We start from the raw sequence: 23559 nt of genomic DNA, 5'->3' as shown, positions 1-23559 counted from the left end.
CTAAATAATGGATACGATGGACATGCGGCATGCCTTGTGCATAGTTCATTGTTTTCTATATGGAGACACATCACAATGCATTTGTTGGAGCAAAATGCAATAGCCACTTATTGAATAAAATCAGATCTGAAAAAGGTTAAATGTTGTTACTTCAAAAAGCTTATTATTTTGAATATTTTAGATTGATAGTATAAAGATGGGAAATGACCTACAAGAACTCTATCCTGTTAGACACGAACCAGGGACGTTGCTGTTCATGGTACCTTAACCTCTACACCCCTAGTGATTCTGTGTCTCTGTGTTTCAGGTATGATTCGGAGCCTGGCTGCCCACAGTCTGAACCCAGAGCAGGATGTTGGAGCGTGGGCTGGTACTGGAGGTGATGGTGACGGCCACCACTCAAATCAGCTCCGCCTCGCTCTGCTGCTTCAGTATGTAGAGAACCTGGAGAAGCTTATGTACAATGCCTATGAGGGCTGTGCCAATGCTCTCACTGCCCCACCAAAGGTATGCAATTTGAAACTCCATGCTCAAACAAGGGTAACAATTTAAGTGTTTAAAATACTGACTAATGGAGACCAGGAAACACAGTCTGATTTTTTTTTTTCTTTATCTTTTTATCTTTAACTATTTATCTTTAGTAACAGTAAATGACCTGTTTATAAATAATCTGATGAATCTTTCCTCTTCTGTGTCTCAGGGCATCAGGACATTCTTCTATACCAACCGTCAGACATGCCAAGACTGGCTGACGAGGATCCGCCTGGCACTGATGAGAGTCGGTCTTCTGTCCGGCCAACCAGCAGTAACCATTCGCCATGGCTTTGACCTGCTTACAGAGATTAAGAACAGCAGCACACAAGTCAGTACAAATCCATTGTTACATGAAACTTTCAGATAAGCATCAGCAATGTCATGTGCAGCAAGGATGTACACTCACAAGCTTGAGCCTCAGTAGGTCCTGTCTGTGCCTGTTACTACCATGTAACTCTAGGTGGTATACAATGTCAGCAAGTATAATATACAAGAATGTAGTTATTTGACAGTGTTGGCTGGTCAGATAAATAATAGGGTTGGGCACATGTAAAAAAAATTTCAAACTGGTTTTATATTTAGCCAAACACCGGTCTGTATCGGTACACTGAGTTTTAGCAGGTGCCACACTTGACTCAGCAGTGGCTCCCGAGTGGAACATAATGACACTGGGTCCAAACAGCAAATGAGTGTCAGACTATTGCATCGCATCACATAACATTGGTAGCACTGTCCACACTGAATCCATTAAATATGCACTTCTGTAACATCATGTGAGCAAGCTATGTAGCTATCAGCTGTGCACTGGGGAGCACACTGGAGATGTAACCACGTAAAGGATGGGTGGGTAGCCTACTCACTCATAGGTACATAGGTATGTACATGTTTAATTGACAAAACACACTTTTTATATTGTGATATCTACTGTAGATGAACAAGATAGCCAACAGCAGCTAGGTTGTTATTACAGCTCTTTGGTGATCTCCTTCCAGCCAACTGCCACCTTACCGTAGACTGTGTAGTAACATGAGGAGGAGCCAGTTAGAACGGCTGTTTTGTGGGCTTCAAATCCAAAATGTTGTCATATTGGTGCAGTTTTAGTTTTCTTGAGAGACTAAGGGCCGTTTCATAGTCGGCGCAAAGGCACGCAGACGCTAACGCATTGTGACGCATCGAGACGCATTGGCCGCCATGATGCGTGCTTGCGTCTCAAAATGTGTTGTCCATTTTTTGATGCGCGACGTGTGCAACACCATGTGTTGCCAGCAGGGGTGATAATGCAAGCGACGTACTTGAAATTAACCACTTTTTGTTATTCACAGAAGAAGCAGGTATGAAATATGGCGGGCATGGAGGAAAAAATGTGCAAACTTGTACAGGCACACCCCCATTTATATGACAGTTCTAGTACCCTGCACTTAAAATAGCAGTAGAAAATGCGTGGAAAGAGATAGCGATGGCAATGGGAAAGAGCATCGAAACCGTAAAAAAGACTGGAAGAACGTGAGGGACAGATTCGGACGTGCACACAAGAAGTGGAAGAAGGCCTGCAAAAGTGGTGCGGGGCAGATGGGTTTTGGGTACCCTCAGATTTTGAAGCGGCTACTGAGTCCAATTTTTCAGTATGTAGCCTAGACTACAGTAATCAGTGGGAAAATGATGAGGGCGACGAAGAGGATGATGATGAGGACTAGGAGGAAAACGTCAGTGCTCAGGGAGATCAGGTAGATCAGGCAGCGTCATACCCCAACCCTATCCCAGTCTACCTCTTCCCCACTTCCATCTCCCTCCAACCCTCCTGTCACCACAAAACCAGTGGCTCCGACCTCTACCGTTACCTCACCGTCTCACTCGATCACCCCGGCACCAGTGGCTTCTCAACCCCCTACCACCCCGATATCAGCCTCCCGTGGTAAAAGGAGGTGCAAGACCGACGCACCAACTAGTGATCAATGTAAGGTTGCCATCCTCGAGAGGCTGCAGGAGATACGGCAGGAGAGAGAGAGGGATAGAGAGAAGGAGAGACAGCAGGAGAAAGAGAGGCAGAGAGAGAGGAGCGACATACATGTCACTTTTTGTAATTACCTGTGTACTTTTTCACAAGGTCTCCCACAGGAACAGGGCACTATATTGATGCGCGACATCAAAAAACTGATGTGGCACCACGAACCTTTGTAAATTATGGTTAGACCGACATGTAGTCAGGCCTACATGTTAGATTGATTAGGTTCATTTTGTCTTTTTTTTTCTTTTTTTTCAATATTTTCTTATCTTCAGGCAAAAAAAAATGTAGGAGATGTAGCCTATGTTTTACCTGCTTGACAGTTTCGACTGTGACTCCAGTCTTCCTCAGAAGTGTCATCCGACGTGTTGTGACGTGTCATTTATCAGCTGGCCGGCCCAACAGACCTATCAGAATCTGTTGGGCCGGCCACACCCCTGCTGTTATACAGTCTCTGGAGGAGGGAATCCCATGCACACCTGGGATTCCCTCCCCTCTGTTGGGCCAGCCAGCTGATAAATGACAACGTCAGCAACATGTCAGTTGACTCTTCTGAGGAAGACTGGAGTCACAGTCGAAACTGTCAAGCAGGAAAAAAATATATCTCCTACATTTTTTTGTCTGAAGATAAGAAAATATTGAACAAAAAAGGTCCACATGTTATATGCAGGCATCGTCATTTTTATGTTATGTTCTATGTCTGAAACAAAATTTAAAGAAGTTCCATTCATAGCCTATAGGCTACAAATTAAAATGAATTATCTGGCTATTCTCACCATCATCTCAATATTGTACGTTCGTAGCCTACTTATTATTTTTAACTGGATGTGGAGAGGTTATGTTAAGTCATGTGCTTATTATGGGTTAATTTAAATTACTAAATAAACTAGCCTCTTTTCACAACGTTGCCTATAATTTCTGTGGATATTAGTCTACAGGCCTACACCTGATTATCATTATCAAGGCAGTGTCCTGTTATAAACTTAAAGAGTGACAGAGAATAACTTTCACATAGCTAAGAAGGCTAAAGTTATTTGTAATGTTTTAAGCAATACAAACACATAATTCCCAGAGCGATCTTAATCAGTTTATTGGGGGAGACGCCAGCCTCTGACAAGAAGAAGTCAGTCAGCTGCTACCACACAAGTGCCGCTCTTCGTGTGTGTCTGTCGACTGCATGCCGTGGCCCGTCGACCACATTCCGGTCCCCTGCAATGTGTTGCCTCCACTCTCCAGGCCGATCTCTCCGGTGTAAGAGGTAGTATCCACAACGTTGTTTGGCATGTACCTGGCACGTTCAGTGGATGCTAGGAAGTTCTGGAGAGTGACACATGCCTTCACTATCCTTCCCGCCTTTTCAGGACTGCAGTCGATGGGACGGCTGAATATTCTGAAGCGCACAGCCAATATACCGAAGGCGTTTTCCACCACATGTCTCACCCTGGCCTGTCGGTGATTGTAAATGTGCTTCCTATCCGGCAGGTTCGTGCCTTAAATGAGAAGAAAAATAAGTGTCATGGGTGTCATGCAGGAACTAGACAGAACAGATGTCTTGGCTGACACCAACTTTGCAGGTCTGTTTGGCATAAGGTAATAGCAGGGCCCAGATACTGTAGACATAAATATAATTTTCAGCCATGCATCTCTTAATGCATTTCTTTTAAAGTCTTTTCTTATACAGTAGGCCACCTCATGCGCACTGACGCCTCTTGATGTTTATTTTATCTAAGAAACATGCATTTTTTTCATCAGCTGCTTATGTTAGCTGCGTATTTCTTGCCTATGCCTATTTTAAACTACAGACTCACCTTTGTCATATTAGGCCTTTTTTGTAACTGAAATAATGACATATGAAACAAGCCGGCTATGGAATAGAGGGCCAAAATGTGCCATTACATACACGGGCATGCTGCCAGGTAGGTTACATGCATTTGTTTATTTATTTATTTATTTATCTCATCTGGGTAGAGTCGCATCAGATTCTCCTGTAATGGAAAGGCCTCATCCCCCAGGAAAACAAATGGGCTGGCTGTTGTGGTGCCTGGGAGAAGGGCAGGAGCAGCTAGATTGGACCCAAGCGTGCTGCGGCTAAACACACCTCCATCGCTCTCACGCCCTTATGCAACAACATCCACATAATTGAAGCTGTAGTTGGCATCAGAGACAGCCATAACGATGATGGAAAAAAATCCTTTGTAGTTGAAGAAGTCGCTGCCAGATCGAAGTGGTGCTTTGATGCGAATGTGTTTTCCATCGATCGCTCCGACACACAGGGGGAACTGCCACTGCCTCCAGAAGTCCTCTGCGATGCCCAGCCACTGGTGCCTTGTAGGAAAGGCCACAAACTCGTTAAGGGCATCCCAGATGGCACAGCATGTCTCCTCAACAATGCTACAGACAGTGCTGGTGCCCATCTTATAACTGGCTGAGAGTGCCAGCTGGCTGATACCGATGCACAGGTACCGCAAAGTCACCGCCAGCCTTTGAGAAGCTCCGATGGGATTCCGATGGTTTCCTGGAGTCTCCGGGAGAAAGCAGGCCACTCTAGCCTGGACATCATCAAATTTTGGCACAGACATGCGAAAATACTTAAAATGCCTCTCCTCATCTATGATCCGCGTTGGGCGCGCAAGAGAGACAAACTCTCCATCCTCATCTCTGCTGCAATTCAGAGGACGGACATACCACCTTCTAGGCCTATCCTTTGCGTGATTTTTTTTTTTTTTTGCCGCAGACGATTCAAAAGTAGCATCAGAATGCATTCCTCTTCAGTAGCCATTTTGATCTCAATATCAAATATATCACCCGCAGTGACTCTGCTACCCCCTACTGCGCAAGTGATGTATTGCATTTCAAGTGCTGCCCACATCGCTTGCGTTCAGTGTTTTGACTATGAAAGGAAGCGCATCACTCGCATCGCTTGCGTCGCTTGCTCGTGTTGCGTTTGTCGACTATGCAACTGCCCTAACTCTGCCATACATCATCTTGTCACACCCAAATAACACATGCTCACAAAACCAGGAAATGACACAACTCTGATGAAAAGCATGTTTTTGGGTGTGCTTGCCAGGGTCCAGAGCTGGAGGTTCCTCTTACGTTGCTGGTGGAGGCTCTGTGTGAACTGCGTTGTCCTGAAGCTATCCAGGGCCTGGCAGCTTGGAGCCTCCTCACCACCAGTAGGAGTCTGGGCTGGCTGTCGTCAGTCGCCCTGCAGGCTGAGGGACGGTAAGCATTGCCATCTTAACTAGACATCCTCAAAGCACAGTTTAACACTCAGATCATATATATGCACTTCGTTGGTACATTTTGTTGGTTGTCCTCAACTAAATAGTTTGTGTGTGTGTGTGTGTGTGTGTGTGTGTGTGTGTGTGTGCGTGCGCGCGCATGCCTGTGTGTGTGTCTAGGTTTGAGAAGGCAGCGCTGGAGTATCAAGATCAACTGTCTGCAGTTACAGGGATGGACTGCAGCATCAAAAGCACTGAGTGCTGTCTGCTCAAACTCTCCAGCAACACGAGCAGCCCCAAACACAGCAGCAACGGTAAGCAGAAAGTATCCACATTCAATGCAGTCCAACCACCATAGAAAAACATGTTTTTGGTTTCTGAGGCCATCAGGTTCACCACCACCAATCATAAAATTGTATCAACATGTTAGCTCCTAGTATCTCTACTTGCACCTATTTTTTTTTTATTTATTTATTTTTTTTTATTAACAGTTTTTTAGTTTTATCATAGGGCTGCTTCTCAAAGTGTTTTTTTGGGGGGGGGGGGGTTCTCTGAAAAGGTGACAGCAGGAAGACGGTGCTGCTGAAGTCCAGTGAGTGCTCTCCTGAGGTGATCAACTTCCTGGCCAACAGATCATGTCAGTGTTATGTGGCACTCTGTGATTGGGCCTCTGTTAAGGAGTGGCAGGCCACTGTCCACACGCTCAAACAGAACTCCACCAATCCAGTCAGCATCAACCTGAGGACAGATTTCAACTACATCCAGGCTCTGAGCCGCTTTGAGGAGGGAGACCTGGCAGAGTGTGGGGCTCAGCTTGAGCTGCTACCTGGAGAGGACTGCAGCTTGCTCACTGGCAGCAAGGACAAGCTGGGTGAGTGCAGGATAGACTGTGGAAAATCTTTACAACTGGTAAAAACAAGAATCACACAGTTTTATGTTAAAAATCAGTCTTTAAGACACTCTTGGTCGAAGCTGAGGGCTGAAGGGGACTGTGAGCCCAGGTGCTGCAAATGTTAACTTAGCTGTGTCATTCGTCACTTAAGATCCAGATGTCCAATGACTGAAATCCCTCACCCAGTTAAAAGATATGGTTAACAATATCTAAGATCTATAAGCTGATGATATCATGTCTTGAAACAATAAGAAAGAGGTTAGCTGGGAATATTTTAATGACTGTTTTTTCAGGGTTCCGTCTGATCCTTAAAAGTCATAAAAAGCATTGAACCTAGTAATCTCTGTCTCACTGTGCAGATTCAACAAAAATAGTCTTTTTAACTGAGATTTTGCAGCACAGCTGAAACTTGTAGGAGATTCTGTGTATTTTATGCAAAAAATGTTTCAAACTCAGCACACTGGGAAGAGAATAGCAAACACTATATACACTATATTGCCAAGACAACCCCCCACCAGATGCCCGGTATTTCCTAGTATTGTTATACCCTCATCTCTGCCATGACTAGGAAGTGGGTTTTTTTCTATCCAAACATGGATAATGGTTATCCAAATGTTTGTTTTTGTTTTTTTTTCCTCATTTATTTTATTGTAAAATTGGTTTTAAATGTTACTGCGATGCGGCAGTAAAAAAAAAAAGTCTCAAAAGGTATTGAATTTTAGCTGTAGAAACCCTTTGGTGTTCTATCAACATTTCCCATTTAACTTGAACAATGTTGTGTGTGTGTGTGTTTGTCAGATCTGAAGAGGCTTCTGCCTTCCATGAGTCCAGATCCAACCGAGCTGCAGAGAGCCATTGAGGTGCAACTCCTCCGCAGTGCTGTAAGTGCCATGACCAAAGCCGTTCAACAGCAGGAGCAGAGGACCACAGCCAACCCAGAGTGAGTATTCACATGGAAACTCGCAAATGTGTGTTTGAGGTCCTGTCAGACTTCTTGAAGTATACTAGAAACAGAAAGCAATATCAGCTCCTGAAGGGCTCTCGAATCATCTGGGTTACCTTCATGGGTGGGGTTATGATTGAACAGAACTAGTTCCTATGACATACTGTCTGACCATATCATGGTTTGTGTTTATGTGAGTGTTATAGTCAGGGTAGGAAATAAACTTTTTTTTTTCCACCTGCTACTCTGGCTGGTGGATTCAAAAATCTACCAGCCACTCTAGAGATTACAATTTTTTCTTTGGATGGTGAGTGAAGCAAATCTAGTAGCCCCTTGCAGATTTTACCTGCATTTGGCTAGCAGCTGGTGCTAATTTCCAACCCTGGTAACTGTGTTGGACTTTTTTGTAAATATTTATTTTCATAAATTATGTGATGTGATGTTGCAGTACGTTGGTGCGCTGCCTGAAACAGACTGGACGGATCTGCTTGGGACCTCTTCGCCTGTCCACCCTCACTCTATCTGATACCCTTCCCACCCTTCCCACCCTCCAGCTCCACTGCACTGCTGCCCTGGAGAACACACTCACTGGACAAGAAGTATATACACTCACACTTATATTTGACACTTTGAAATATAGATTTAATGTATTTACACCAACAAATTTCTTTACCTTTAAACACTTTAACATTTGGACACCAGAGAATGTAAATGTAAATGATGAAGACAATAAAAGAACACAACCAAAAACCACAGAAGCTCTGCAGAACACAAGATAGTAATATGATTAGATAACAGTGCTGCTGGTAAATTAATGTAGTGTGTTGCTTCCTAAGCCCTGGTTGGCATGTATAGAGGCAGTGTTAAACTTAAGTAAACAGATGCAAAGAAAAAGCAACAAATTAAACCTACTATTGTTGAGACCAAAGTGAATTAGCTAGTGTTGAATTACACCCTTTGTGTTGTTTGCATCCTTTGCAGGACTGTGTGATTCCTCTGAGCAGTGAGGCTCTGAGCTCTTGTAAACAGCAGGATGTTCAGCCTTTCCTTCAGGCCCTCAGATATACCATGTTCCAGAGGCAACTCCTCCAGAAACTCAAAGGTAATTAGCATTGACTGGAGGAACTCAGCACAGGAGTTTTCTGCTGATCTTTTTCCTGAGTGACAATTGTTGGTATTACCTTTACATCTGAAAAATCATCTCAAACTTCATGTTGTTGTGATGAACCTAGAAATTATACCTCCTCTGTGACTGTTCACCCAGCATTTCTAGATGTTTGTGCCATTTGTTGATGACACAACCTAATAAGTACAAGTAGCCACGTTTTTTACAGTATCTACTTGCCAGTATGTTTTTGTGTGTGTTGCAGAGCACTTGGTTGTTTTAGTGCTGTGATGAATGAATTACACTGAACAAAAATATAAACGCAACACTTTTGTTTTTGCTCCCATTTTTCATGAGCTGAATGATCTAAAACATTTTGTATATACAATTATAGACCAGGCCCTGGATCTCGTCACGGTATCTGTGCGCATTCAAAATGCCATCAATAAAATGCATCTGTGTTCGTTGTCCATAACATACGCCTGCCCATACCATAACCCCACCGCCACCATGGGCCACTCGATCAACAACGTTGACATCAGCAAACCGCTCACCCACACGACGCCACACGCGCTGTCTGCCATCTGCCCTGAACAGTGAAAACCGGGATTCATCCGTGAAGAGAACACCTCTCCAACATGCCAGGCGCCATCGAATGTGAGCATTTGCCCACTCAAGTCAGTTACGACGACGAACTGCAGTCGGGTCGAGACCCCGATGAGGATGACGAGCATGCAGATGAGCTTCCCTGAGATGGTTTCTGACAGTTTGTGCAGAAATTCTTTGGTTATGCAAACCGATTGTTGCAGCAGCTGTCCGGTGGCTGGTCTCAGACGATCTTGGAGATGAACATGCTGGATGTGGAGGTCCTGGGCTGGTGTGGTTACACATGGTCTGCGGTTGTGAGGCCGGTTGGATGTACTGCCAAATTGTCTGAAACGCCTTTGGAGACGGCTCATGGTAGAGAAATGAACATTCAATTCACGGGCAACAGCTCTGGTGGCCATTTCCTGCAGTCAGCATGCCAATTGCACGCTCCCTCAAAACTTGCGACATCTGTGGCATTGTGCTGTGTGATAAAACTGAACATTTCAGAGTGGCCTTTTATTGTGGCCAGCCTAAGGCACACCTGTGCAATAATCATGTTGTCTAATCAGCATCTTGATATGCCACACCTGTGAGGTGGGATGGATTATCTCGGCAAAGGAGAAGTGCTCACTAACACAGATTTAGACAGATTTGTGAACAATATTTGTGAGAAATGGTCTTTTGTGTGTATAGAAAATGTTTTAGATCTTTGAGTTCAGCTCATGAAAAATGGGAGCAAAAACAAAAGTTGCGTTTATATTTTTGTTCAGTGTATTTGATACTTTATTACAAAATTCCACTGGAAATATTCAGCAGTGGAGAACCATCAGTGTTTAAGCAGGTGATCAGTTGGGGTGAGCTGCAAAAATATATGAAATATATAAAAGTATTTTGATATTTATTCAGTTAAAAAACGCCCCAAAAAAACAACCAATGTTTTCATGCCTAAATTGATAAAATTCAGATGCAGAGGTCGAAATATGTCACCGCTTTTATTGAGGTAGTCTATGAGTACCTTGACATTATATCCATTTCAAAAGAAAAACAAAGCAGAGACAAACAAAGCATGAATGCAAAAAATGGCGGACGCTATGAGGACAAAGACCCATGCACAGACTGCTCGAATAGCAACTGGAATTCAGACAGCCTCGTGCAAACTCCCTGCTGGATCAGCAAACTTTCTTCTTCCTCAAACTTTTGCTGTTGTTGCACAGATTAAACCCAACCTGCCATGAACCCCGGCACTGGGGTGTACGCTGGCTGAATTCAAGTTACTACAGCTGCTACTGCAGCTCCATCTCCGGAGCTTCTGACCGCATCCCTCTCGGCGAATAGTCCCCTAGTGGTGGGGTGAGAGACTGCTTGTTAAAGGTGCATGTCTCATTTGTGATTTGAGAAACGGAGAGAAAGAAGCAGGGGCTGAGTGAATCAATGTTCAGTGTGCATATGAAGTCACATTTTGAATACTTAAAAAAAAGAGAGAGACAGAAAATCAATAAATGGTGTGTGATGACAACTAAATGCTTGTGGTTTACATCAAAACATACATTGTTTTGTTTTTTCAGTTTATGAGATGAGATTTGCATTGTTTTTGGAAATGTCTTATGATGTGTAGTATCTAGAAGTGTATGATTCAACATTCTCCTATGGTCTACTGATAAAAAAGTAAATAAAAATCCCAGTATCGCATTGCAACACTTGTAGTATTGCCATACTTAGAAATTACAATACATATGGAATCAGCATCCAAATATTGTGATTGCATTAAAGTGGGAGGTAAGCATGTCATCTAAGCTTTAGTGAGCAACTAACTTTAAACAGCTCTGATCTGGCTGAGAGCGATCAGTAAATAGTTAAACATAACTGGTATGTAAGTCAATCCAAGCCAGGCCAGTAGAAAAAGCCTATCCTTGCCCACATGAGTCTTTAGATTGTGCCTTCTCCATTTTTGTCTAGGTTACTCTTCCTCCATCGATGGCCACCTGATGGAACTTTGTCTGACTGCTGTCAAATTCGCCCGGAAGAAAGGCAATATTGCCCTGGCATCCCGCCTGCTCAGCCAATGCAGCGATGGGACGGAAGAAGAGGAGCAGCAGGACGAGCTGAGCCAGGCCTTCAAGCGTCTCACCCTGGAGGGGACTCTGGGGGAAAAATGGGGACCAGAGCTGCAGATCGAAAAGGCCAAAGTCCTGAGAACTGCAGGTAACGAACAGGAGACATTCAGAAGCTGCACAGTACTAATGCAGGGATAAAATGATCATTTTGACAAGTACAGTTTCGACTACATCTGTGCAGGGCACCTTTGACATACAACCACAGGAACAACAGAACTCACTGTACCAGATTATTGTTGAACCTTTTGTGTTAAGCAATGCAGAATAGTGACCAAAAAAAAAATCTTTGAGCTTTTGAAGAGGCACACGTCAGCTGACAAAGACACAAAGACTGATCCCAGCTGACAGATTTATTGCCAGTGTGTTGATGATGTTAATCTGGACACTGTCTTCAGTTTCCTCTAAGCTGTGTCTCTCTTCACAGGCCAGTCCATGGCAGCCATGGAGATGCTGAGCAGGGCTGCCCTGTCCTACTGCCATGTGGGGAAGAATGAAGGTGCTGCCTGCCGCTCACTGTTGACACTCTGCAAATGGCTGTTGGCTGACTGGAAGGACATGACACCTCAGCTTAAACAGGCATGCTCACCTTTGCCTTTTGCCTTTTTTTCCAATGTCAGTAATTTTTAAATGTAAGCCTGATAATTACATGAAATTACTGAGGTATTTACTGGCACAAAGACCTTTTATTGAATGGAAGCCTGTTGTACCTTTTTTTTTCTTTGTAAAAGTAGATTTAAAAAAAGCTCAGCAGTGATTTTTAGCTTTTAAATATTAAAATTGTTTGGTTTGTGATGTAGTTTCTAGAGATGCAGCAATTGTGAAATTCTGGGCCGATAGCCGATACAGATGTTTTTTTTGTTTTTTGTTTTTGTTGTTGTTTATTCTCCCTTTTGCACCAGGAAAACAAAGAAATCAATATCATTTAGATCTTCATTACACTACCTTTGAATGAGCACAGATTCAACCAAATTTATGACACAACCTTTAATATAATCTTCTTTCACATGAAAAAATCTTTAAAAAAAACATTAAATGTATTTTTACTGTATATAATATATCATAATTCCTTCTCTTATAGCTATTTTATATTGCTGTGAAAACATCAACAACTTTCTCATTAAAACAGCTGGATTTATTCAAGTCTCTGTCCAAAAACAGAATTTTACAAGATTAAATTTGAACAAATCATGTTAACATAAGACAAAGCAGTGTGGGGAAAAGCAAATGCCATGACATCTTTGACCAAATTACCCCGCTAATGATGTTGGCTGTTGGTGCTCTCAAAAAATATTTACACAACAAGATTTTTGCTAAATAAAAATTCATTCATTTTCTGTAACTGCTTATCCTGTTAGGGGTCGCATAGTATGAGTGGGTGGAAGTTCGCTGCAAAGATCAGCCTCTCATTGGGCGGAACGAGCCACCCGCTGAAGTTCCACCCTACCACTTCCGGTTGCACTTTTCAACACGTCCTTTACTAATTTTTGCGGTGTTTGATCTTGCGGGGATGTAGCCATTTTTCTGCCATGGTTCGCGTCCTGTAGGCGATATTTTTGTGGGCGTGTTACACCAAAACCTGTTTCCCCCCGGCAATATTTTTGCAAGCACACTGTTGCTGTGGCACCGCCAAGAACGACTGTGATTGGTTGAAAGAAATACAAGCAGCCGGGGCGTTTTTTTCTCCAATCTTTAAGTGAGAGTTGGCCCAGCCAGACCTTTCTTTTCTTGAGAAAGGTCTGGTGAGTGAGACTAGGGGTCGCAGAGTTGCTAGAGCCTATCCCAGCAGACAGTGGGCAAGAGTCCAGACCCTGGACAGGTCGCAAGACTCTAGCATGGCTAACACATAGAGACAGATAACCATTCACAGTCATATTCTCACCTACGGGCAATTTAGAGTCACCAGTTAACCTAACGTGCATGTCTATGGACTGTGAGAGGAAGCCCAGAGAACCCAGAGAAAACCCCCGCTGACACAGGGAGAACATGCAAATTCTGCACAGAAGGGTTCCCCCATCCCTACTAACCATTGCAACACCTTGCTGCCTGAATAATCAGTAATGTGGATGTAAGTGGGTAAAGGCAAATAGTAGAACAGCTACAGCTGCTAACAGCTAACGTTAACTAGCTTTCCTCCTGCTGATGTCAACACAGATTTGTTGTACACAGTGTAGCATTATCAGTGGAGTGTGTTTCCTGACGCGTCTATGGTCAGTTTACTGAGTCCTTTTAACCTGGTAGTGTCCCGAGAAAGATCTTTGCCCGCCCCCCTTGCCATCCCTAGCAGCTCCCCTTACTCCAAGTTTGCACTCGGTGGTTAATGAAAGTAGCAAAAAAAATATAATGACTGCTCATATTTGGGTTTAGGTGGTGAAGAGGTCAGGAGCCGTAAACTCAACCAATGCTGTGGGAAACTTGACACCTCTGAGCCGGAATATTGCAGCTCTGCTGGAGCTGCCCTTGGAAGACCAGGGTATCCCCCACATCATCGCTGAGACCTCAGGTAACATTTACAGCACATGTATGTACATATAGATTAATAAGATGCATTCAGTCCCAAAGCCATCATACCTCTAGACAAATGTAGACACATTTAGATATGTCCATATGTATTCATTATCATCTTAACTACCAGTGTAGCTTGGCTGTTTTTTTCTTTAATCAGAAAGTGTATCTTAATGTCGGCGGTCTTCCCTGTGCAGTGAGTGTGGGCGTTGGGGAGCCAGACTTTGTATTGGGCCAACTCTACCAGCTCTCCACCAGCCTGGCTCCAGAGATGGCAAAGTCCTGGGCAGCCCTGGCCAGCTGGGCTTACCGCTGGGGCAGGAAAGTGGTTGATAATGCCAGGTTAGTGCACTCTGTGGAATGCATGTTACCGGTTTGGAGCTTAAACCTTTATGATGAAATGCAATGAATTCTGCCATTGTAAAGTTGATAATGTTCTAGTTGCTGTCAAAAAGGTTGATTCAACTTAATCATGCTGTCAAAACCCCATCAGCCCTGGAAACAGCATACTGAAGGGATGTTTCTTTTGATTCATCTTTTCTCCACAGCCAAGGGGAGGGATTGCCTCTCCTTCCTGGAGAGAAGAAGGAGATCGAGGAGCTGCTGCCAGCAACCACCAGTGAAGAAGACAAGGATACCATCTTCAGCATTCTCGGACAGGCCATGTGTCGACCTACTGGCATACAGGTAGAGTTTTTGTAGTCCACACTTAAACTGCCATAGATTTGTCTTGGGCTATAAAAATCCCACTTGAAGTTGGTACACACAGAAACAGATGGAGAAGTGTTGGTAAAATGCTCATCTTAACACATGATTCATTGTGCCCATTACAGGGAAAGTCCACTCTCTCTTTAAAAGTCTTTGGGCCCCAAAACACGAGTTTAGTTGATTCAGAACACACATTAAACGTGGATTGATTGCAACAATTTCAAACACAAGTACTCAAATCAGCTTTATTGTAACTTGCAGCATTCACAGACAAAGCACTTGGGTTTATCTGGACACAGACACCCTCACTTACAACATGCTAATGTTATTAGCACAAGCCTATGACATTTTACACTGTATAAATTAGCCTAGCAGCTAGTGGAGATTGCCTCTACTCATATGAATCCTGGGACAACAGCAACATTTAACAAAGGTAACATTACGAAATTCGGCTTCATTACAACTCACAAGGTTCACCGACAAAACAGCTGTCTATCTAAACACATTTTCTTAACAAGTACAACATTCTAATGCTATTAGCACAAACCTATGGCATTTTACATTGTATTAATTAGCCTAACATCTTGCAGGGATATTCTGTACCCATATGAACCAGGATAAATCACACACGAAAATTAAAAATGCTGTTTTGTGGAGGCTTTATTGTCTTCACAATTGATTGTTTCTTATCTGTGAAGCAAAAGTAAATAAAAGTTTAGTTTCCACTGAGGGAAATGGTTTCTCCGTTTACAAAAATAGACAGGAGGTCTGCGCCACTGCAACATGTGGTTACATTTCTGGGGAGGTGCATGTTGGGCTGCGATGTCGATTTCACGCAGAGGTATAAATCCTGCTTAATTTGTGACGTGAAATTGGCTGTAGGTGTGAATGTGAGTATGAATGGTTGTCTGTCTCTATGTGTCAGCCCTGTGATAGTACTCTGGTGTACTCTCCTCTCGCCCATTGTCTGCACTGTGACCCTGAATGGATAAGCAGTTACAGAAAGCAGATAACTGGAGAGAGGCAGTGAACACATTATGTTCAGAGGAATCTTAGGTCTGGAGTTGCTCAGTTTTATAAGTGGGCCTCTTAGTTTCTAGGAATATTTGATGTAAAAGGTAAAAAAACTGCACATGAATATAACAACATGTTACTGTATTTGTGTGGTGTTATGTGCTGGTAAATACAAAAAACCTGCTCAAGTCCCCCTGCAGAGCAGTATTCTTATCATTAACTGTGAAGACAAACACTAACAGCTGAAATACTTGGGGATGGGTGAGGTGCAGCACCTTTGTTGCAGCATGCCCTTTGCAGAGTGTGTCCATTACAATCAACCGTAGCTGCAACACTGGCTACGGTTACATGATGGCTTCTCATTCGGAATGAAATAAATCTGAATGAAATCATTCGGAATTAAAGTGTTTCCAGGTAGTTTACATGAGAAATATTCATTCCGAATGAGGGTTTACATGGGAGATCAGTTCAATCGCCTTTATTCAGGTCTGCGCAAGGTTCGGGGCTGGGAAGGTTTCTGATTGGATAGGAGGCGGGGCGGATGTTACGTGTTTACGTTTGCCGGAAGAAAACACTGTAGTCCTCGCTCCGGATAACAAGATGCTTGACGACGCCGTTCTTAGTGCCTTTTTCGGGCGTGTTTTGCTTATATTCTTGAAGCAGCAGTACGACAACAATCTTGTTCTGCTAATGCTTCGTCTGTTGAGCAGGAGAAGGGAGATAGAAGACCGTGCTGTGGGGAATGGAAATCGGTGATTGCAACAAGTCCGACTGCTGTAGCTCAGCCCATTGCTATGCAGCCCATTGCTATGCGAGCTATATACGTCATCGCACCAGAAGGGCAAGGAAACGAGCATGCGCAGAAAGACCGGAATGAACTTAAAGAGGAATGAGTGTATACATGCACACAAAATTCTTTCATTCGGAATGACAAACGGAATAAACCACCCCCTTTAATCGGATTTAATTTTAAATCAGAATGACCGTTTTTCAATCGGAATGACCGTTTACATGACCACTTTTAATCGAAATGGCCTTTTATTCCGATTAAAAGTGGAATTAAACTGTCCATGTAAACGTACTGACTGACTACAGAAGCCATGCTTGACCACTGGAGCTGCCCCCTTATAGTTGACCAAATCTTAATTGACCAGAAAGTTCATTAGTTGTCAAGATGTCATTGGTTGCTTTGTCCAAAAAACAAAACAAACAAACAAACAAACAAAGAAGTGAAACTCTATTAGGAGCTGCACCTTGTCAAAATCAAAACCTATATAACTGGACCATGTGGGAATTTAATTTGAAAGCACAATGGCCACTTTCAGCAGTCAGACAGAAGTCATGCTATAGGGTTAGTACCTGCGGTTATTACACAGGCTAGTTAAAAATATGTTGGGCAGCAAATCCAAAGTGTGGGATCATTTTGAGAAGGTGAAGAATGAACCCAAGGTGATTTCTAAACCCTATAGGCAAACATTGGCCAATCGTTCGACTACAAACATGACCTATCATCTGAAACATGTAAGTAGCTACATGCCCATCAGCCACTAAGCACATTCATTACTTGTTTGCTGACAGCATCTTTAACACGCTGAGTGCGTGACGTGCGCTTGTACATAAAATATAAGTCTATATTAATGAACGTTCATTAGTACGGTTTTGTATTTCTCTGCAATGTAGCATAGTGTTAACAATGTTGTATATACTATTCTTTCTCAGACCTCGAATTCAAACCATTGTGTTGCCCTGTCCAGAATATATAATTTAATAATTTAAGTAATATTGTAAACATGTGGGCGACTAGTCGATTAATGATCAACTAGGAAAATTCATCGTCAGGGGCAGCCCAATTGCCCACCCAGGCATTGTGTGGCTCAACACTATCTTTATGCAGCTGGTCTATTTTCCCTTCCTGTATGCACAGCCACGCAGCCCTAAAACTAGTGTAGTCAAAAACATCAATATTATCAGTATTGATATAGAAGTGCCAACTGCACTGTGTTGCTGGCTCTTATTATTGTGCTGTTATTGCCCCATGTATTTCCTCCAAGTAAAATAGGCTGATGAAAAGGATAATATAAACCTGGTTGTCTTTTTAGTATTAGTTTTAAAAGAGGAATTTGTTCTGAAGTAGACTCCAGTAGACTTGTGTTATCTTTACTGGGCTTTCATCAGCGGCTCTTCACTGAACAGTGCAGATTGTTCTGACTGATCCTACTGTTGTGTTGTGTGCCAGGATGAGGACATGGCTCTACAGCAGGAAGACGATGAGGACGACATGGTAGACGTGATCTGGCGGCAGCTCACTGCCTCTTGCCCCTGGCTGGCGGAGGCGGGCCAGCCTGTCACAGATGGTCTAATCCGGGTTTGGAGACGGGTGGTGGACCGCATCTTCGGCCTCTACCGGGTCTCCTGCCAGGCCTATTTTACCTTCCTCAAGCTCAATGCAGGACAGGTGAGACTCAGAGACCGCATCTGCACAATGTTTAAGGGTGACACTGTACAAACCTCACAGCTGTAAAGCAGTGTGTTGCTGATGAAGACCATGACTCATCCTGAGTGTCTGTGTGTTTTAGGTCCCTATAGATGAGGACGACCCTAAACTCCTGCTGTCCTGTCACAACAGCAAACAGAGCAATGATGATGTGATTGTAATGGCAACTCTGCGCCTCCTTCGTCTACTGGTGAAGCATGCTGGTGAACTGAGGGAGGGGCTTGAGCTGGGCTTAGCTTCCACCCCTACAGCGCCTTGGAGGGGTATGTCATTATGCAGAATAAACATCCACATATGAATTCATCAAATGTTTGTGTCTTAAAGTTTAGATGTGTTTCATTCTCAGAGATACTTTTTCAGTCCTGTGTTTCCTCTGTGCATAAGGATGAGTTTAGATTTAAAATTTTTACTGAAACTTGCTCAGTCACCTATGCACTGGGTGTTAAGATTATTTATTTCCAGATGAACATTAAATATAAGACTTGAAAAGAGAAGCTGGTTAGATGCAGGGAAAGGTTTAGTTTTGATTCAGTTACTGTTGCTGTTAACATACCAAAGAAATGAGAGATCAGTTTTGTTTAGTTTTTACTGAATATTTGAAAGCAAGCTGTTAGACTGACTTGTAAAACTATATCACTTATTTTGTTGCAATTATACGTTCTTAAATTAATAATAGATTTTTGGTTTGCTAATTTGTCATATCCTCAAGAATATAGTTATTGCAAAAATACCCTGGAATATTGTGATATTATTTTAGGGCCATTATTAATTTATTGCCCATTGATAATTCCCATGTAAACAATGATCACGTCCCTCCTCTCTCCATGACAACCGGCTTTTCACCTCACCTTTCAATTGTGACTGTTCGGAACAACAAGAAACACTTTGTGTGCTGATGTGGTCGGACAGCATGGAGTACAAATAAGTTCTTTTCTAGTATAACCCAGCCCTCTCCACTGGCTTTTATAAACCATTCTATATTGTGTTTCCTCCTCAGGTATCATCCCCCAGCTCTTTTCCCGTCTGAACCATCCAGAAGCATACATCCGACAGAGCATATGCAGCTTGCTGTGTCGAGTGGCCCAAGACTCCCCACATCTCATCCTCTACCCCGCCATTGTGGGTTCACTGTCCTTGGGAGGGGAGGCTCAGAATGCAGGTATTCTTCAGTTCTGTTGATCTGGCTATGTGCAGCTAAAAATGTAAATCCTGTAGATCTGTTAATTGATATTGATATTTGTCAACAGGGAGTAAATTGCCGTCAGCTCTGCCCACCTTCTTGGGCAGCATGCAAGCAGAGGGCCTGGGTGGGGAGGAGGAGGAGCAGCCAGAGAGCGGTGGGCAAGGAGGAGCTCCAGAAGAGCTGGCCACCTTCTGCTCCAGTCAGGACCAAGCTATGATGCAGGACTGCTACAGCAAGATCGTGGAGAAGCTGTCCTTTGCCAACCCGACCATGGTGCTTCAGGTAGGAGGCTGCAGGCTTCTACCTGTCTAATAGTGGAAACATTCTTGCTCTCATAGACTTTGGCAGGCACCCTGTTGGAAGCCTTACCTGTCAAAAATGATTTAATATCCGAGGAGTATTTTTACATTACATTGTGTGTTTGTGCCACTTAGTATTATTAATAATAAATGACCGTAAAGAGGACCCATAACACAAGAGTTCCTAAATATATCTAAAAGTCAACCTTAAACATTCCCAAAAGATTGAATGATCAAGGTCTTAAAGTCAAGACAACCTGAATATGTAGAATTTGATTGCCCGAATTTTCTAAAAAAAAAAAAAAAAAAAAAAAGGGTGAGGGACCTGTAAGTCAAGCGCAGGCACACACGCCAAGACAGTTGTGAGAAGATGTTGAATCAGATAAATAAGAAAACTATGGGTGGACCATGTAGGGCCGTTATGTCACATTCATGCTGTAGTCTTAAGAAGATGTTTATTCTTCCTCTGTGATGATCAGGTCCAGCAGCTGGTGGGCGAACTGCGCAGAGTGACCTTACTATGGGATGAACTGTGGCTGGGTGTGTTACAGCAGCAACACATGCATGTCCTACGGAGGATCCAACAGCTGGAGGATGAGGTCAAAAGAGTACAGAACAACAACACACTACGCAGGTGAGGCAATTAAAATTTAAAAGCTGAGCTCCTTACAGATCTTCCAGTAGATTCTTAACAAACAGCTGCATGTAGCCTATCGTGTGTGTTCTGGTAAATAAATCAAAAGGACCTTGATATAAGTAGAGCTGAAATTACCCTCTTGTCTTATCGGCTTTTATGAGCCATTTGGGTTTGTCTCCAAACTCTTTGCATTCTTAAACCAGTGGTAAAACAAAAAGTCAACCCTGTGAGTAGCTGTCAGTTATCCTTGATTCAACACCAACATCCTCATGTAGGATGTATTGAAGTGTGGTCAGCATGCAGTTTGAGTAAGAAGCTATTAAAACAATCAAATTGAAATATGAAACTTTATTTGAAGTCACTTGTTTTGCTCTGGTAGAGTTTCCACATTTTGACATGCCTCTGTCTCCTCTAGGGTCATGTAAAGTCAATGTTTGTACTGAGAGTCAGCGCAGAGGCTTAAGAGGTTGTCCATTATCTGGACTGCAAATGTTGTTGTGGGTTTAGAGCTTGAGGCTTTTATGCTCGATTGAGCTTTGCTATTTTTGCAGCATATACATGGTGACATTATACGTGAGAGGTGCAACGGGATTACATCTCTGCATTTTAACTCACTATTAAGTGTAAAATGGTATGACTGGATAAAAAGGCAAGAAATCACTGAGTTATTCACATCTTAAATCTTTTTGCTTATATACGTCTATATTTTCCTTTAAACTTAATACATTTGATGTATGTGATTATAAATCTGCCTTTAAAATTCTGAAATGTAAATTCCACCTCTCTAAGATACTGTATAGAATACATACTAGTATTCATCAAATATTATAGGGATAGTTTGGATCTTTTGAAATGGGGTTTCATGAGGTACTTATTGATATTAACTGTATATAAATACAGTAGATGTTATCCTGACCTGAACTGATGTATAAGAGTGGAAAAGTTAACTAAACTACAGTGCACAACAGTGTCCACTGGGGGTTGTCTAAGCATACAAATTTTTGCTAAAACACCTGTTAAAACAGTATTCAGTGATGCTCTTGGCTTTGCAGTTGCCTCAGGTCATTGAGCCAAATTGCATTGGGCTGCTTTGACCCCGTTATACTTGTTTGCAAGTCAACTGACACCCTTCGTTATGCTGCAGGGATGAAAAGATTGCCATTATGCGTGAGAAGCACTCTGCTTTGATGCGTCCAGTGGTTTTTGCCCTGGATCACGTCTGCAGCATCACAGCAGCTCCAGCAGAAACACCACATGAGACCTGGTTCCAGCAGACCTACGGTGATGCCATTAACTCTGCCCTGGAGCGCCTGAGAAACCCCACCAACCCTGCCAACCCCGCCAGCAGCTGGCTTCCCTTCAAACAGGTGTGTGTTTGCAGCTGTACTGTATATGCATGTAATTCACTCTCTGTAGTCCACCATGTCAAGCTTCAAGATTTCCATTTGTATGGATTAGGCCCATAAATAGTTATATGTAGCTATACTTCTGTAAATCATTGATACAATCACGATACATTGTGTACAACACTTTACGCAAGCTTGACCCAGTTGGTGTGTGTGTGTGTGTTGGTCAGATCATGATGAGCCTGCAGCAGCGTGCTCAGAAGAGAGCCAGCTATCTGCTTCATCTGGATGAGATTAGTCCCCGCTTGGTGTCTATGACCACAACAGAGATGGCCCTGCCAGGCGAGGTTTCGGCGTCAGATGCAGTCACCATACAGAGCGTAGGCAACACTATCACCATCCTGCCCACCAAGACCAAACCGAAGAAGCTCTTGTTCCTGGGCTCAGATGGACGCAACTACCCATACCTTTTTAAAGGTAGGAGAGCAACTCATAGCAGTGAATATAGCAGCATAGCTCACAAAATCAGGACAATCGTTCATTTTGTGATAAATGCACCAAGGTTTGGTACATATGAAGCTTAATAAATTTAGATGACATCTGGATATCGGGGCGTCACAGATTGGCATTCTGAAGATTATGGCGCCAAAATCCAATATGGCCACCACCCGAAAACCATTTCAGCTGTAACTTTTGAACCAGATGAGCTAGAAAATGCAGGCTTGGTGTCTGTTCTGTGGTTTTTGACCATGAGAAACACATTGGAATGCATGTTTTTATGATTGGATGCATCAGCACCCCTAATTTGCTTATTTACAATATGGCTATAAGAAGTACTTTTGTTTGTTTGTTTGTTTGTTTGTTTTTAACTCTTCTGGCAAACTTGGTGTCTGTTTCATATTGTTATGCATTAGAAACACACTGGAATACTCAGATTCGTGATTTATTTTTAAATCATATAATATTTTTATCATACTCTCTAATTTGCATATTACCAACATGGCAGCTATCTTGAAGTAGGGGGCCCCAGCCAACCCAGGTGGTAAGCAACCAAACTCTTAAGAGCTGTGGTCTAGCCCTGTGGGGGTTCCAGAGGCTTGGAAAGATCCTTCACCAGGGCTTCATGCTCCAAAGGCCGGTCCCATTGCAGGGAGGAAGCACGCATCACTGCACGTCATCTCCTGACCCCCTACAAGAACCGCTTCTCGAGAGGGTGGGCAAAGACCAATCTGTTGCTAAAACCCTCATGGCAGGAAAAGATGGCAACATGTGACAGCCCTCTGTCCATCAAAGACTGCAAAAAGGAGAAAATGCTGCACATGACAAGGGATCTAGCCTCATTTCCTCGCACCAGTTGACTAAACTCCACCCTACCTGATGATGTAGGCCACCGCAGTGTGGTTGTCGGCACTCACTAACACATGCTTTCCCTGTGACCAGGGCTTGAAGTGTTGGAGGACCAGGAACACCGCCTGTGGCTTGGTGTGTCGGATCTCTGTTTGAGGCCACACACCATGTACTGCACTGTGATGTAGAAGGTCACTCGTCCCAGCGGTGTTCCCTGCAACAGGTGTTGTGGGGACTGCCAGGGAACTCAGGTTGTCCTGCACTGAGGGGAGAATGGTAACTAAGCGCTGCTTGTGCTTCTCGGCATCCAAGCTAAGGCAGGCGACACGTGCAGTAGCTCCAACAGCACCACCGGGTGGGCTGCTACCACAAACCCAAGCACCTGCATGACAGTTAATGCCATCACTGTAACACCAAACCACGGTTTGGAAACTACTTGCCACAGGGCCGTCCATCTGTGTCCTGATAGGGTGGCCCGCAGGCTATTTGCATCGAGCACAACCCTGAGATACTCCATCTGTTGGCGTGGTAGAGGGCTGCTCTTTTTCAAGTTGCGATCCCCAACTTGGTCAGATGTAAGATCAACTGGGCTGTGTGGAACATAGCCAGTTCCTTGGATTTGGCCAT

At 43.4% G+C, this 23559-nt stretch overlaps 1 protein-coding gene across 2 annotated transcripts in view; it reads left to right on the top strand.

Annotated features, from left to right (window-relative positions):
* smg1 (SMG1 nonsense mediated mRNA decay associated PI3K related kinase) overlaps window positions 1–23559 on the top strand; it is an 82696-nt gene that overhangs the window by 35346 nt on the left and 23791 nt on the right. For both annotated transcript variants that reach the window (XM_049560175.1, XM_049560174.1), the window contains exons 21-40: window positions 308–507; window positions 701–862; window positions 5607–5761; window positions 5941–6074; window positions 6320–6631; window positions 7451–7592; window positions 8044–8194; window positions 8577–8697; window positions 11245–11490; window positions 11827–11978; window positions 13767–13902; window positions 14102–14246; window positions 14453–14591; window positions 17863–18081; window positions 18203–18383; window positions 19118–19279; window positions 19368–19585; window positions 20082–20236; window positions 21384–21606; window positions 21816–22062. In XM_049560175.1, coding sequence (XP_049416132.1) covers window positions 308–507; window positions 701–862; window positions 5607–5761; window positions 5941–6074; window positions 6320–6631; window positions 7451–7592; window positions 8044–8194; window positions 8577–8697; window positions 11245–11490; window positions 11827–11978; window positions 13767–13902; window positions 14102–14246; window positions 14453–14591; window positions 17863–18081; window positions 18203–18383; window positions 19118–19279; window positions 19368–19585; window positions 20082–20236; window positions 21384–21606; window positions 21816–22062 — 3600 coding nt within the window. The remainder of the gene's footprint in view (window positions 1–307; window positions 508–700; window positions 863–5606; window positions 5762–5940; window positions 6075–6319; window positions 6632–7450; window positions 7593–8043; window positions 8195–8576; window positions 8698–11244; window positions 11491–11826; window positions 11979–13766; window positions 13903–14101; window positions 14247–14452; window positions 14592–17862; window positions 18082–18202; window positions 18384–19117; window positions 19280–19367; window positions 19586–20081; window positions 20237–21383; window positions 21607–21815; window positions 22063–23559) is intronic.

Source organism: Epinephelus fuscoguttatus, linkage group LG19 (assembly GCF_011397635.1).
Source record: "Epinephelus fuscoguttatus linkage group LG19, E.fuscoguttatus.final_Chr_v1".
NCBI lineage: Eukaryota > Metazoa > Chordata > Actinopteri > Perciformes > Serranidae > Epinephelus > Epinephelus fuscoguttatus.
The sequence above is the reverse complement of the archived record's forward strand: the minus strand, read 5'-3'. Positions and strand labels throughout refer to the sequence as shown.